This window comes from Carcharhinus amblyrhynchos, chromosome 1 (assembly GCF_965287045.1).
Source record: "Carcharhinus amblyrhynchos chromosome 1, sCarAmb.v2.hapA, whole genome shotgun sequence".
Taxonomy (NCBI): Eukaryota; Metazoa; Chordata; class Chondrichthyes; order Carcharhiniformes; family Carcharhinidae; genus Carcharhinus; species Carcharhinus amblyrhynchos.
Genome location: NC_137324.1, coordinates 88,396,575 through 88,413,316, shown reverse-complemented (window position 1 = coordinate 88,413,316; position 16,742 = coordinate 88,396,575). Strand labels below are relative to the sequence as shown.

Sequence of the window (16,742 nt, the reverse complement as noted above, 5' to 3'; positions counted from 1 at the left end):
AGTCCTCACTCACATTTGCAAATGTTGAATTAACGGTGATTACACAAATAAACTCAAAGATCTCATAGAGAAAAATGTCATTTTCTTGAAAGTACTTTTAAATCACCATTAATGGCACACATCTTTTCCAAGCACCTAAGTTTAGATAAAAATTGAAAATTTTGTGTTTCTGTAGTAATTCTTCTAATCAGCTAAATTCCAAAGCAATTCAGTTTGTTTTCTTAAACCAGTGTAATCCTGTCATTGGAAGGCTGAGTTTAACATTGGAGTGCAGGGCAGGTGGGATAGTGAATCATTTTAACTCTAAGGATCCCATTTCTGTGGCCTGACCAGAGAATTAACTTTATATGTCGTCGTTAATAATTTGGATTTCATGTGAGTACAGTTTGTAAATGTGAACTTATTATTGTGTCTGAAGCATGGTTCAGAAGGTGTTAAATATTTGGATCTGATCAGAAAAGTATGGCTATGCTTGCTTGCAGGTATGATCCTAAAACTGATACTTGGACATCAGTAGCACCAATGAGTATCAGCAAAGATGCAGTTGGCGTCTGCTTACTTGGTGATAGGCTGTATGCAGTTGGAGGATATGACGGACAGTCATACCTAAACTCTGTGGATGCCTATGATCCACAAACTAATGAGTGGATGCAGGTAAGTGTAACAATGTAGAAATTTATACATTTTTATTACTTTGAAACATTTTGTTCTACACTGTACATAATTCTAATCTTTCATTCTTAAAAAATTTAGAAGCCTTAAAATGTCTTATTGTTTGTTCTTGCACTTAGTAAGCCCAAATGTTCTTTTTTATACTGTAGACAAATACAAATTCAACCTGTTGAAAAAAAATTTCCAACGCCTCCACTTAGCGTAAAACATACTCAGAAAAGTGTCTTCAAGAAGTTCTCTCAATGTAAATATCATCCCAGCTCAAAAATCTGAAGCTTGGGTTACCTACCTGGTTCTCGGCTACCTAATAGCACTGGAGAAGAATTTGGGAGGGGAAGGGGTAATCTAGTTGTCATTGTCCATGCAGGAACAAACAACATAGGTAGAAACAAGGTGGAGGTGCTGCTGAAAGAGTGTCAGGAGATGGACTGTAAATCAAAGAAGTAGGATCTTGAGGGTAGCAATCTCTAAATTATTAGCTGCGGCATATGTGCAGATTGTCATAGGAGCAGGAAAATTAACACATAACTAAAGGGTTGGTATGGGAAACAAGTTCTTTTTCATTAGGGACTGGTACCAGTTCTGAGACAAGAGGGAGCTATATCGATGGAATGGACTCCATTGAACATATATATCAATGTGATGCATATATTTGTATGTATCTAGCTGGGTGATATAGTCTGGGCAAACTATTTACAGTAATAGTGTGGAAGGCAAGTTTATGGAATTTATGCAAGATAGTTAACAGCCCTTTGAACTGGTCCAGCAATGTCGAGAAACTAACTAGGTAACAGGCTATTTTGAATCAAGTGTTGGCCCCAGTGGCTTTATATTTGAGTTAATTTCCTTCTGGTTACCAGATCACATGAGTATTTATTTTAGAGAATTGTGCAAATTAGCAGGGTAACTATGTGGAGTTACAGGGATAGCACCTGGGTAAGATGCATTATCAGAGTTGGTGCAGACTCGATGGGCCAATTAGCCTTCTGCTGCACAATAGAGATTCTATGATTTTATTTCTCTGAACTGAGGTGTTTATCAGGAATGACATTTTTGCATTCCTTTCCAGCATTCTCTTCTTTTATTTTGAGTTGAAAGGTACATTTTAAATCAAAATTGACTTGCAAAACTCAATGTTGATGAAAATGTGCAGAATAAAGTCCCCATGATTATGTACCACCCTTATTACATGGGCCTCTAATTTTGATTATGCTCTGTCCCCACAGTATAGCAATGATTAGAGGGCTCAGAACCAGCTCCAACAATGTTTTTTACCCCTGCTAATTTCTTAGTTCCACCAAACTGATTCTTTGATTTACTGAGCTAAGATCCTATCAATCTAGCTTTGTTTTTTCCAATTTTCCCTGACTAGTCACTAATAGTGCATACCCTATTATCTTTGTTAATCTCACTGTCCCTTCCTGACCCACTCTGCGTATTTTTACCTACAACACTGCTCTGGTCCAGAGCCTCAAAGGTTTTCTTGCTTTTGAATTTTTCCTTTCCTGGAGCTTTCCACCATCCACTCCCCACTTTATTAGTTTAAAATCCTCCCTACTATCCAGATTATTCGATTCAACTGTCCCCAGCCCAGTTTAAGTGGAGCCAGTAACAGCTCCTTCTTCCTGTGTCCCATATCACTTTCAACCAAACTTTGTAATCTGTTTATCCCTATGCCAGTTGGCAGGCAGGTTAGTTAAGATTCCAAAAATGATTCATTTTTGAAATGATTTAGAGCTTAATTCCTATAACTATCTCAGCAGAATAGTTCTAGCTATGTCATCACTTCTCCCATGGACTACAGTAACTGGATCCTTCCTCTCCCATTCGGAGTCTATCTTCAGCCTTAGGGAGCTGTCATTAACCCTGGCACCAGGTCGGCAGCACAACCTTTAGAATTCCTGATCGCAGTAGCTGAAGAAAGTATGTATCCCTACCACTGCCACATTCCTTTTCACTTCTGCCACTTGAATGGCTTGCCAAAAGGACAGGATGGATACTGCATCTTTATGTCCTTGGAATGTGTAAAGACATTGGCATGTGGCAAGATTCTAGATCAAAATTAGCATGTTTCAGTCTCCTGTAGCCAGGTACTTGCCTTCTGATGAAATTGCCACAGAGGGGATGTGCCCGAGTATTGATCTCCCAGTGGTCAGGTGCCCATCCACCCTACAGAACTTGTTATCACCTACTAAGTAAGCCATACTTGAAATAAAAACAGAAAATGATGAAAAAACTCAGCAGGTCCGGCAGCATCTGTGGCGTGGGGAACAGAGTTAATGTTTCAAGTCCAATATTAGCTCTACTTCTTTCTCCACAGATGTTGCCAAACCTGCCGAATTTTTCCAGCGTTTTCTGTCTTATTTCATATTTCCATTGTGCAGAGTATTTTGCTTTTATTAAAGTGCATTATACCTGTTGGTCGACATCAAGGGTTGAGACACCTTCATCACTATATTCTTGATCCCCATAACATTCTGACTTGCAGTCTTATCCTCGTGTCCCTGACCATTAAGCAACTCTAAAATTCAACTTAATCTGAGGGGTGCGGCAGCCTCCTAGAACGAAGTGCCCAAATAATTGTCCCTCTCCCTGGATGCCCTGTATTATCGGAAGCTCTAACTCCGACAATAGTTAAAGCTATTGTCTAACTATTTCTGAAATTCTGAACTGGAATTCCTCAAGCTACAGGTTTGATTGTCTGGGGTTGCCACGCTCTACATAAACCTCCACACTCTGCTGTTACGACACACCACTTGCCATGCCATGTCTACTGGAGATTGAGAAAGAAGAACAAGCACCATCTCCATATCCAACTTGCACCAAATTCTGACTTTAATCCTCTGGAAACAAAGGGCTGTTTTGCTGCCACACCATGCTCCTAAATATTACATTCCCCTTTTCTGATCTATCTTCAGGTCATATTGGGTTGTTCTTCTTTCCCAGCAAATAATTTTTGTTTCTACGTCTTCAAAGTTTTTTGAGCACTCATGGCGTGTTTCTCCTATATTACAGTTCTGTTTTGTTGCACTTTGATTGCACAAATTATTCAAAACAAAATATTTTCCACTCCCTTGTCTTCATATTTAAATTGTACAAAAATAAAGCTGTTGTAAAGCATTGGTAAAATGAAATTAATTGAAGGCGTTTGACATTGAGTGAGGATTAAATATTTATTGTGCCTCCAATTCTATTTTCAGGAAGTTAAATAAGCTTCTTTTTTTTTACAGGTTGCACCACTGTGCCTTGGAAGAGCTGGAGCATGTGTGGTCACTGTTAAACTTTGATTTTTTAAAATATAAATTTTGAACTGTGACCATTCCACACGTTCGTTGAGAAATAAACTTGCAACATCCCTTCATCTTTATTGGAAAATGAAAGAAAGCTAAAAATTTGTCAAATGTTAACTTGCTCAGAATTTTTTGGGGCCTAAACATCTGTTTTATTAGACAATTCTGTTGAGTCTTGGAGTAGAAAATCCCAGGTTGTAATTGGCACACACAATTTGAAACACTAAGGGCTGGATTTTACCAGCCAGCTGTGCACAAGAAAACAGGTGGGTGGACATGTAAATTAGGATTCCATCCACATTGTACACTGTACACTGCCTGCCTGCCCACCCATATCCCATCATGATTTGCCAGGGAGTGGGAAGGTGTCACGTGGCCTGCCCACCCATGATCCAACTGAGACCCAACTAATACCCAGTGAAGGGCCTCATCCTGCAGCCATTCCAATTTAACTGGTGGCAGAATTCCAAATTAAGTGGCGGCAGAGAAAGGTGTAGTCTGGCAGGTTTAATCCTGCAGACTGCTAGTCAGTGAATGGGTGGGAGGTAATGGGGTTGGTGGTACCTCCTTCTCAAACCCTCTGTGGCAATCAGAAGCCCTCCACACAGTTTTACTGCCTTTCCTCTGTCCTGTCTGACATGACCCTCCTTGTTGAGGCCTGCCAACCCAGCCCTAGCAAGATTCCAGACTTGCCTGGGTTTGGGGGAATCCACGTTTCCACTTCTACCCAAGGCTCCAGGGGTATCAGCAGTGGTCACCAACGATTGTTGGTACAGGGCTACTCGCCTTCAGTTGGGTGACACAGTATGAGGCAGGATTTCCTCCTGGAGATGGACAGAATTCCCACCTCATTCTAATTAAAGTGCCATCACCTGAAAACTTAAAATTGGGTGAGGCAGTCAAATGGAGGGAGGCTTCCACTGGAAATTTACATTTGGGTGCGGTGAACCCTCTCTCAGCCTATAATTCAGCCTCCAAAACTGAGGTTCAAAGATATCTACGCATTGACCGTTCTTCTATTGCCTTCCTAAAGTAGAATCAAAACATTGTGGAATCAAATTTTATTTTGAAATATCTGCCATCTCTATTTTAGAGTTGTGATCTGATTTCTACGTGTTGAAATTTCACTGCTCAAAATTCTTATGGAGAAATCAATTTGTGCAGATTAACCAGGGATCCGGAAGGACTGCTGTAATTTTTGCAATAATGTTTTAGCTTTTAACTTGTGTGATTTTAGTCTACTTCCCCAACCTCATCCCCTGCCCCCTTGATATTGATTCTTCGCCGACTTGTAGGTTCTGTTCTCTGATCGGTTTTCAATAACAGTGCAAAATACAAGTTCTGGAATCTTCATAGTTTTCTTAATAATATAGGTTTCATTTCCATTCATCTGAACAGGCCATATTATGTAACCAGGGCTGGAAATAGTACATGTATAAGCCTAATAATATGGACTCAGTGCACATTATAGGAATAATTTTCCACTTTTGCATTTCCCGTGGAGAACAACACAAATTAGGAGTTTAGATTTGAATAGTAGATGCAAAATGTTGCAGCTATGGTGCAACCAGCTTCCTATCCATCCATTCACATTACTAGATTAAAGATGAGGCAGGCTGTATGAGCTATCCTAATGTGCAGCGTTAGATGTCTGAAGCACAAAAATGGAAAATTGCCCCTTGTATTTTGTGTCTAGTTGTACCTTTGTCTTAATGGAAACTAGATGTTGTTATTTCCTTTGGCTGTGTTCTAAGCATATTTTCTCTTTGCTTTTAATCCAAGCTGCCTTCATTAAAAATAAAATAAATGCAGGTACATTTTTAATATGCACGAGAGCTTAATATATAGAAGACACTGTAAATGTTTTTTGTTTGTTTGTACAACCTATTAATGTGTAGTTTTTGCTATTGATATATAGCTTGTAACATTCCAAATTTTCTGTTCTTTCATGTTACAAAATGTTTTCAGTTTGCACATTTTATGTTCTAAGGCAAGCTCTTAACTGACCAAATACAGATTGCACTCTTAGCAATGTGATTGTTTTAATTCCGGAAGAGCGCTGAAGAACTTCATGTTATAAAAATCATGAGGTGTAATTCATGCCTTAATCTAAATCTCAGCTTTCCTTTGTCTTTATGGTTTAGTTTTGGTTTTTATTCTTATCAGAGAGTCTGTTTGCTATCAATATTATCAAATTTTATTAGCAGAGGCTTGTGGACCTCCTACCTCCTATCAAAGATTCATTAATTTTATACATCATTTTGAGTAGTTGATGATTCTTCAATAGTTTGACTTCAATATTGTTTTCTTTAAAAATCTAACTGAAATGGGTGAAATAGCAAACAAATTAAACACATTCCAGATTTCCTCAATTCTATGATTTCTCCTAATTCATGGACTTCAATAACTCCCAACAGGTACGAGCTAAAAACAATGTGCCACTTTCTCTTTCATAATGGCTTGACTGCCAATTATTTAACTTGCACACAGATATGGCCTTGTTTGATTTTATATTGTTTGATCGTATTATATTTTAAGCCGTCTTATTGTGAATATTCACTTTGGTAGTGCTGCTTGGTTTAAGGAAGTCTGTGCCTTGATCAGAACTGATCACTTTTGTTCATACTAACTTTCTTTAAACTGTACATCATTGAGTTACCTGTTATACATGGCACTTGTAATTGTGTTGTCCATTAGTTATACTTATTTAAATATTGATTTAACGGTTAAAGAATTATATACTGATGTATGTAATTTTTCGTGAATAGTGCAGTGATTTAAGTACTCTCCACTTGCATTTATGATGAGGGTTAATTCTTCTCATTCATAAATTTATAGTAATTGGTTCACTGCTTGTTCTTAATTTCAGTATGGATCCCCAGTTAACTCATTGGATCATTATTTGAACAATCAATTCAAGATTAACCTGAAAATTGAGAACTATTCTGCCAACTTCAAAAAAATCCTAGCTTCTTTGAGTTCTACACACATTACTATTTTCTCTTTAGACCCTTTTGCTTCCTAAACAATACATATATCCTGAGTGACAAAGTAACATCATTTAGTCATTGGTAATAGTTTCTGGTTGAAATTCTGCACTTTCTAATAGCCATAGGCCCCAATTGCGTTTATCTGCTGATAATCCTGAAATCGAGTTTCCGATATTTTCTTCCAACTAATTTCTACTCAACTGATTTATTTTATATTTGAACTATGCTTCAGTAAGGAAATGTCTGTCTTGTTCTAAGAATGGACCAGACTGTTAGGAAGAATATTTTGGAATGTAGAGAATTAACAATGTTAACACAACAGATCCGTATAGGGAAGTGATGGATTATAGAAAATAAAGGTTGGCCACCAATCACTAGGCATTTTAGGGTAGTTATTGCTGCCATCTGTCAGAGATCAGCTGTGTTTTAGAACTTAATTTTTACCTATAGGCTCATGTATTCACATTGGTGTCTTCCTAAAATGACACACAAATAATGATTAAGGGAAGCAGTGCCTCAAAATGATCGTAGAAAATTAGAATAACTAGAATAAGAAAGATAACTTCTTCTAAGAGAGCAGCTCCTTTGAGGAATTAAAAGGGCATGGAGTAGACATATGTTAGGGAGTACCAACTTGTTTTTTGTACCTGAGGTCAGAAGATAGTGGGATGAAATCCCCTCTTGAACACCGAATCTAGGCTGATACTTCATTACATGACTGAGGGTAACCAATATTATCAAACAGCAGATTAATTGATATGCTGTGTGCAAAATGTTTGGCCATGTATCAACTGTGACTACACTTCAAAGTCATTTGCTATCTTTGACAGTGACATTCAGAATTGTAAAGCACAACACCCTTGCTGTAAAACGTAATATTTTTTATCTCCTTTAATTTTTTTATCCTTATACAATTTCTTCCACTTCTTGACTAAGAATTGTGAGCAAGTTTTAGATTCCATATCGTCAATCAATCTGTTTCAAGTATAGAAAAAAACACACTGCAGTTTGATATTCTACTTCTTACAGCATCTGTCACACCAATATACGGTGCAATTATAGTATCAATTGATGCCTGGGTAACCATTTTGTAATCTCAGATCAGTAACAGTTTTGATAAAAAGTATATAATGTATAAAATGATTGTACAATGTGTATCGTAGCATGTATTGCTGGACAGTAATATTTGTGTTTAAAGTGTATTAAATATAACAAACTTCTAAGTATATTAATGTCTAATCTATTGTTAGGCTGATACTTGTTGCCGTGGTATCAAGATTTATGAACAATTCCAAAAAACTCTTTTGTATACGTACAGTTATTTATCTTACCTCTTTAATTGACCACATCACGGCAATTATACGTTTATGTAGCATTTCACAGCCACAGGAAGATAATTAAAGATAACTGTTACCTGAAAGTATGTTGCATTGCACTATTTTAAAACCTGTTTCACCTTGAAGGATTTCCATTTAACTGCATGTAGCCTGTAGAACTGTTTGCAATCTCAGTATGCTATTCAACCCTAAGCTGAGCTTCTGACCCCATCTCCTCTCCGTTACCAAGACTACCTACATCTAGCTCACCCATCTCATCCTGAGTTGAGTTCCATTGCTGTTTAGATTCTCATTTGTTTCCTCCAGACCTGGAGGAAATAACATAAAAGCAAAGTGCTGGAAATCTGAAACAAAAACAGAAAGTGCTGGAAATACACCACATCTCCAGCAGCAAATGTGTAGAGAGAATCAGGACGGAATTCCCACTCCCGTTAGTATCAGACATGTTTGGTGATGGGAGTGGAAAATATCACGAGACGGCCAAAGTCACATTTTATGTTAATGTGAAAGCTTACCATGATCGTCCCCTCCCCCGCCAGTCGCGGGCCTCATTTCGTACTGTTCAATGTCAGGAACCTATTTCAAATATATGTGCATCTCATTATTGGCCTCATATACTGGAATCATAATCCATGCCCCCATCAAAATATCCACCCACAGCATGTGATGTCAGATGGTTCAAATCACAACTGGTTTCAAAAGGCATGCACCTAACAAGCACCCCTCCAAGGGGAGCTTAGAGGTGAGTGCAGTGCTTACAGAGTGGCTCTGTATTCAGAGGGAGAGGGAGTACCAGCATTTGACTCAGGTATCACCAGGCTTGACTTGGAGTACCAGGGTTTGAATGAGGGTGAGCAGCCTTTGACTCAGGGCAACATGGTTTGACCTGAGGGAGACTCGGTGGCATAATGGTTAGCACTGCTGCCTCACAGCATCAGGGACTTCGGTTCAATTCCTGGGTTGGGTCACTGTCTTTGCGCAGTATGCATGTTCTCCCCATGTTTGTGTGGGTTTCCCCCAGATGCTCCGGGTTTGAAAGTCTGAAAGATGTGCTGGTTAGCTGCATTGGCCGTGTTAAATTCTCCCTCGGTATCCCTGAACAGGTGCTGGAGTGTGGCAACTTGAGGATTTTCACCGTAACTTTATTGCAGTGTTAATGTAAGCCTACTTGTGACATGAATTAATAAACTTTAAACTTTGGGGTAACACTGGAAGGGTATTGGGGGTCGACTGCAGGGTTTTGGGGAGAACATTCGCTGTAGGGAAGGAGTGGGGGAAGACTTGGGGGAGACTGGGGTGAAAGACTGTCATGTGTGAAAAGTGCTGTTCTTGAGGCTGTCTTCTTCTGCTGAGTCTCACAGAGGGAAGGAATGTCTGGGTCAGTGCGGTGGGCAGGTGGCAATTATCATGGACTGACAGTTCTACTCAAATCTGCAGGGGTGATTTCTGCCGGTGGAATATCGACAAGATCAAGGCTAATTGAAAGACACTACAGTCTAACTCATTATTATACCCGGAGTCTTAATCACTCACAAAATTATGTCCATTCAAGCACCATTTGTTTGTGAGTGCCACTAATTGCTGGTCACCATTTAACCCTTGGTGCTCTGACCTCCAAAATTACTGACTGCCATAGTTTTCCAGCGCTGTTAGCTGACTGCATTTCCTTAGACAGTTGGCAATGTACACTGCCTTGCTCCTAACCCTTGGCTGTGTGCCAAGATGTGTACGTGCCCCCCGATAGACAGAAAATAAAGGCAAAATACTGCAGATACTGGAATCTGAAACAAAACAGAAAATGCTGGAAAATCTCAGCAAGTCTGAATACAACACGGGAATGTGTGAGGTTATGCACTTAGGAAGAATAGAGGCACAGACTATTTGCTTACTGGGGAGACAATTCACAAGTCGGAAGTACAAAGGGTCTTGGGAGTCCAAATTCAGGATTCTCTTAATATTAATTTACTGGTTGAGTTGGTAGTTAGGAAGGTAAATGCAATATTAACATTCATCTTGACAGAACTAGAATACAAAAGCAGGGATGTACTGCTGAGGCTTTATAAAACTCTGGTCAGATCACATTTGGAATATTATGAGCAATTTTGGGCCCCGTATCTAAAGAAAGATGTGCTGGCCTTGGATAGGGTCCGGCGGGGGGGTTCATGCAAATGATCCCAGGAATGAAAAGTTGAAGTATGAGGAGCGTTTGAAGACTTACGGTCTGTACTTGATGGAGTTTAGAAAGATGAGGGCGATCTCATTAAATACAGAATACTGAAAGGCCTGGATAGAGTGGACATGGGAAAGATGTTTTCATTAGTGGGAGAGACTCAGATCTGAGGGCACAGCCTCAGAGTAAAGGGACAACCTTTCAGAACCGCGATGTGGAGGAATTTCTTCAGCCACAGGCTGGTGAATCAGTGGAATTCACTGCTACAGAAGGCTGTAGAGGCCAGGTCATTGAGTGTATTTAAGACAGAGATAGATAGGTTCCTGATTGTTAAGGGAATCAAAAGGTTATGGGGAAAAGGCGGGAGAACGGGGTTGAGAAATTTAATAGGCATGATTGAATGGCAGAGAAAACTCAATGGGCTTGATTTCAAGAAGAAATTAGATATATCTCTAGAGGCAAAATGGGTCGAGGGATATGGGAGGAAAGAGGGATCAAGATATTGAATTTGATGATCAAGATGAGTGGCAGAGCAGACTCAAAGGGCCTAATGGCCTACTTCTGCTTCTAGTTTCTATCTGTGAAGAGAGAATAGAGCAAATGTTTTGAGTCTGGTTGATTTTCTGGACAAAGAAAACCAGATTGTTCCCAAGGCCTTGGAGTGAAGTTTTGGACAATGCCTGTACCTGTGATGAGAACTCAGGATGCAGAAGAATGGCAAAGCTTGCCTCTCCAATTGATTGAAGGAAAGAATCGGTAAGATTGCCCCCTAAATGCCCTGCTACTACTTCCTTCATTATTTCCAGCAATTTTCTAATGACAATACTAGGCTAACTGACCTATAGCTTTTTGCCTTCTGTCTGTTTCCTTTCTTAAAAAGAGACGTTACGTTTGTGGTTATCCATTCATCTGGGGTTTTCCACACTAGGGAATTTTGGAAGATTACAAAATGAAATAGTGTCCACTTTCTCTGCATCTTTACTACATTAGCATGTAGGCCACCAATCCAGGAGACCCATCAGTCTTTAATCTCATTAGTTTGGCTGGTAATTTTTCTCTAGTAATTTGTAAATTGTTTTAAGCTCCTCCCCTATTTTAGCCATGCACATTAAGTCCTTGCTGTTAGCAGAATCACAAGGCGAGTCTTTCTTTTCTCTCTGTTAGGGTTCACTATTCATTTATGCTTCTTCAAATTTCTGACCACACAACTGTGAGATCACATCTGGAGTATTGTGTACAGTATTGTTTTCCTTATTTAAGGAAGAATATAAATGCACTAGGAGCATTAGGAATGGGAGGGTGGTCCTATAAAGAGAAATTGCACAAGCTAGGTTTGTACCCACTGAAGTTTAGAAGAGAAAGAGATGACTGAATTGAAATATACAAGATCATGAGAGGTTTTGATAAGGCTAAGGTGGAGAGGATGTTTCCTGTCATGAGAGAATCTAGAACTTGGGGTAACTGTTTAAAAATAAAGGGGTTGCCCATTTAAGAGAGAGATGAGAATTTTTTTTCTCTTGGAGGGGAGTGAGAAGTTGGAACTTCCTTTCTCTAAAGGCAGCGGAAGCAGAGTCTCTGAAATATCTTCAAGGCAGAGGTGGATAGATTCACGATTAATAAGAGGGTGAAAGGTTAGATGGAACGTTGCAGTCAGATCAGCCATTTACTGAATGGTGGAACAGGCTTAAAGGGCTGTTAATTCATATGTTTGCGTGTACGTTATCTGGCAGTTTACTTCATTCTCTCCTCTTGCACTGCAGTCTCCCTACATCAAAGCACACGAAGTGCAGAGATATTCTTGCAAGATTATTATCAGAAGATTAGGGAGAGGAGAAACAGGAGTAAAGGAAGATTAAGAGTTCAAGAGGAGTGGGATTCAGGGAAAGTTAAATACAAGAGGAGTGAAAGAAAGTGAAGGAGGAGTGGGATTGAGGGAAAGACAAGAACAGGAAGAGTGAAAGGAAATGAGAAGTGAGGGAGGTGACAATGAGTAAAGCATCAGAAGTCAAGGAGCACCAGACCCTTGAGCTTGGATCTGCCATTGGGTTTGCACTAGAATATAGTGAAATCTATTTTGGGAGCCCTGTGTGGTTTCAAATTTTAAATTTGAAGCGTTACTTTGAGGTGGATGAGAAAATATCGCAATGACTGTATTTCCATTTTGTTGAGTGATTACATCAAGTTTGTTCAATCAAATTTGAATTGGGAATTTAAATGTGGGCAAAGATTTGGTGGGACTTAATCACCATAGCAAAAAAAAGGAAGACTTAAAAGACGAAGAAGAAAATTTAGATATGATTTAATATTAATATAAACAATAGGAAAGTTTATATTAATATTAAATCTGTCTTAATAGAACATTAAGTCTTTTTAATGTAGTTTTATTCATTGTTCCATGACCTTGGAGAATATGAAATGAATATAAGAACTTCACTACATTTCTACTGGAAGTAAAAAAGGGGGGACTATGCTTTTCACATTTTTTTTATTGGAAAAGCAGGGGGATTGCTTTTCACTACATTTCTATTGGAAAAAAACAGGGGACTGCTTTTCACAAAATTTCTATTGGAAGAAACGAGGGACTGTTTTTCACTGCATTTCTATTGGAAATAAAAAGGTGGGGGACTATGCTTTTCACTACATTTCTATTGGGGAAAAAACGGGGGGGCTACGTTTTTCACGTCGTTTTTTATTCGAAAGGCGGGGGGAACTGTGCTGTTCACGACATTTCTATTGGGAAAAAACAGAAGGGACTGTGCTTTTCGCCACATTTTTTCTTAAAAAAGAATCACAACGTATTTTTCACTTGCCTGCTCCATGTACTTGTGTATTTTGTTTGTGGGGGGAGGGTGATTGGCTGTTTACAAACCCGCAGAGTCGTGACAGTATTTTTCGAAGGTTGCTGTTGATTATCTTTTTCTCCCCCTCTCTCGAAGGATTTTCCAGCCTCCCTCCCTCTTCCTTTTTTTCAAATGGATCACGTAGAGAGACTCATTCTTCATTTGAGAAAAAAAACCTGCCCTCCCCTCCAGTCCTGTCAATACTAATGGTTATTGTGTTTCATTTAGGAATCCGATTTAAAAGTCCAATTGGCGGGGGTGTGGAGTGTGGTGTTGGGGGTGGTTTCTATTATCATACTGTATGAAATGGGGTATGCTCACTTTTATTGAACTGCAGTCATCGTTTTGAGCAGCATAAAAGCCTTTACTGTCATAAGTCGACTTTTTAACTTGTGCAATGTGTGATATTTTGCGAAAGAAAGTATATCTTCAGCCCTGGGTGTTTGTAAATGTATTGTCAGACTACACAGATATAGGCTGAAAAACTATTTATGAACACATGTATCGGAATGCTGTAAAACCATGATCTATAAAAGTGTGTATGAATACTTCTTTTGTGGTTGATTTTGAGTTGTCCTGGAGTAATTTGTATTTTGATGTCAATCATGTATTGCTTTAACGCTAAGTGTAACTGAAAAGGTGATTGATTTATAGAAGTTGTTCTGATGGTGGCATAGTGGTAATGTCACTGGACTAGTGTTCTGGGGATATGGATTCATATCCTATTATGGCAGCTGGTGGAATTTAAATTCAATTAATTAATCTGGAATTGAAAAGTGGTCTGAGTAATGGGGCTGTGAAACTATCATCAGTTGTAACAAAAAAAATCCACAAATGCCCTTTAGAGAAGGAAATCTGCACTCCTTTCCTGGTTTGGCCTACATGTGATTCCAGATCTACCCTTGACAGCATCCTGAAAAAAGCCTATTCAGGCATTCAGTTGTGCCAAACTGCTATTGATAACAGTTGTACTGCAGTGGGTCAAGAATTGGGCTCACTACCTATCACCTTCTCAAGGACAGTTAGGAATGGACACCAAATGCTTACCAGACTTTGCCAACAGTACCCACATCCAATCAGAGAATTAAAAAAAACTTTGATTAGAACAGTTAGGAATACTATGCATGTAAATTGTCATCAATTCTCCATGCAAATTGTTATTAACCTGAATCTCTGTTGGAGAAAACTTTGACTACATTAAATAAAGGTTGTGATTTTACTGCAGGCTCTTGACGTTATACACGAACATCTTTTAACGAAATGTAGGAATTGTAGTGCTTCAACAAATAAGATAGTGAATGTTTTGTCGATACCAGCTGACTCCTGTTGAGATTTTTTTCACCCTCTGAACCTGTAATAGTGTTTGTGCAGCCTGTGATAAGTAGTGATGATGACATTCTGGTGGCTTGAAGTATTTAATCCTGTATGTAAGCTTCCAAAACCATTGTAGCAGGAAATAGGGGTAAACTAGCATGCTTGTGTATGTGCAGTGAATAATGGATACCTGGGAGTCTTCTGATAGAGGAGTTCAGGTGATAGCTATAAAATGCTTAAGGTTTTCTGTCAAACGAAACCCCTCAATTAGTTAACTGCCATTACATTTCTTTATATGTTTTTATTCAAAGAGGTTATCTTTTGTTCAGTTTTCCTTTTTTGTTAGCATGATCTTGACTGCAGCTGTGCAGTTGTACATTGTCAATCATTAAACTTGCTGTGCAATTGATTATTTCTAAATTTATGGAAAACTTGCTGTTAATTACAGTGTGTGGTTACAAGTTCAGCTTTATTACCTCAAAAATTGGAGAGCATGGAAGAATTTCTGTCAGGCATTTGAAAAAGGTGTGTGTGACACTTAGATCAGCAAAACCAGCATACAAAATTTTGACATTTGCAGTCAAACAGCATTGGAATGTAGAAGTTACAAGTGGAACTTAATGAGTTAAATTGCAAATGTATCTTTCCCAAAGAGATTGTGCTGGTAGTTTTAACATGGGTGAACTCAAAATTGAATCCGTTGTGATACCTCGAAGGAAGTTTCTGTAATCAGTAAATTAGCATTTCTATATTTGGATCCATCCTAGCCTGTGCATGGGTTAAATTCTACAATTCTAAATGGCATTTTCTCATGCATGTTGAGATTTTGTTTTTTTTTTATATAGATGATCTGGAGGAGGGAACCGAGTGCAGGGTGTCGAAATTTGCTGATGACACCAAGATTGGGGGAAAGGCAAATTGTGCGGAGGGTGTGGAGAGTCTGCAGAAGGATCTAGATAGGCTGGGCGAGTGGGCCAGGAAATGGCAAATGGAATTTAATGTTGGCAAGTGTGAGGTGGTCCACTTTGGTAGGAAGAATGGTAGGAAGGACTATTATTTACGTGGCGAAAAACTGCAGCAGGCGACGGTGCAGAGGGACCTCGGGGTCCTTGTGCATGAGTCGCAAAAACCCAGCTTGCAGGTGCAGCAGGTGGTCAAGAAGGCGAATGGGATGCTGGCCTTCATAGCGAGGGGGATTGAATGTAAAAGTAGGGAGGTCTTGCTGCAGCTGTATAGGGCATTGGTGAGGCCACAGCTGGAGTACTGTGTGCAGTTTTGGGCGCCGCACCTGCGCAAGGATATTTTGGCCCTGGAGGGAGTGCAGAGGAGGTTTACTAGGCTGATACCGGAGTTGAGGGGATTGAGCTATGAGGAGAGGCTGAATAAACTAGGCTTGTACTCGTTAGAGTTTAGAAGAATGAGGGGAGATCTCATTGAGACGTATAAGATGATGAATGGGATGGATAGGATAGAGGTGGAGAGACTCTTCCCGCTCAAAAAAGACAGTAGGACTAGGGGGCACAGCCTCAAGATAAAGGGGAGGCGGTTTAGAACGGAGTTGAGGAGGAACTTCTTCACTCAAAGGGTGGTGAATCTCTGGAATTGTCTGCCCGTTGAAGTGGTGGAGGCTGCCTCGCTAAATATTTTTAAGAAGCGGGTTGATGGGTTCTTGATAAGAGAGGGGATTAAGGGTTATGGGGAGAGGGCGGGAAAGTGGAACTGAGCCACAACAGATCAGCCATGATCTTATTGAATGGCGGGGCAGGCTCGAAGGGCTAGATGGCCTACTCCTGCTCCTATTTCTTATGTTCTTATGTTCTTATAAGAAATAGGAGCAGGAGTAGGCCATCTGGCCCTTCAAGCCTGCCCTGCCATTCAATAAGATCATGGCTGATCTGTCGTGGCTCAGTTCCACATTCCCGCCCTCTCCCCATAACCCTTAATCCCCTCTCTTATCAAAAACCCATCAACCCGCATCTTAAAAATATTTAGCGAGGTAGCCTCCACCACTTCAACGGGCAGAGAATTCCAAAGATTCACCACCCTTTGAGTGAAGAAATTCTTCCTCAACTCCGTTCTAAACCGCCCCCCCTTTATCTTGAGGCTGTGCCCTCTAGTCCTACTGTCCT

At 39.7% G+C, this 16,742-nt stretch overlaps 1 protein-coding gene across 5 annotated transcripts in view; it reads left to right on the top strand.

The window, feature by feature from the left end:
- LOC145343028 (kelch-like protein 5) overlaps positions 1-8,372 on the top strand; it is a 115,746-nt gene extending 107,374 nt beyond the window's left edge. For all 5 annotated transcript variants that reach the window (XM_080188784.1, XM_080188794.1, XM_080188802.1 and 2 more), the window contains 2 exons: positions 483-654; positions 3,903-8,372. In XM_080188784.1, the coding sequence (XP_080044910.1) occupies positions 483-654; positions 3,903-3,959 (229 nt within the window). In that variant the 3' untranslated portion in view covers positions 3,960-8,372. The remainder of the gene's footprint in view (positions 1-482; positions 655-3,902) is intronic.
- The last annotated feature ends 8,370 nt before the right edge of the window (positions 8,373-16,742 follow it).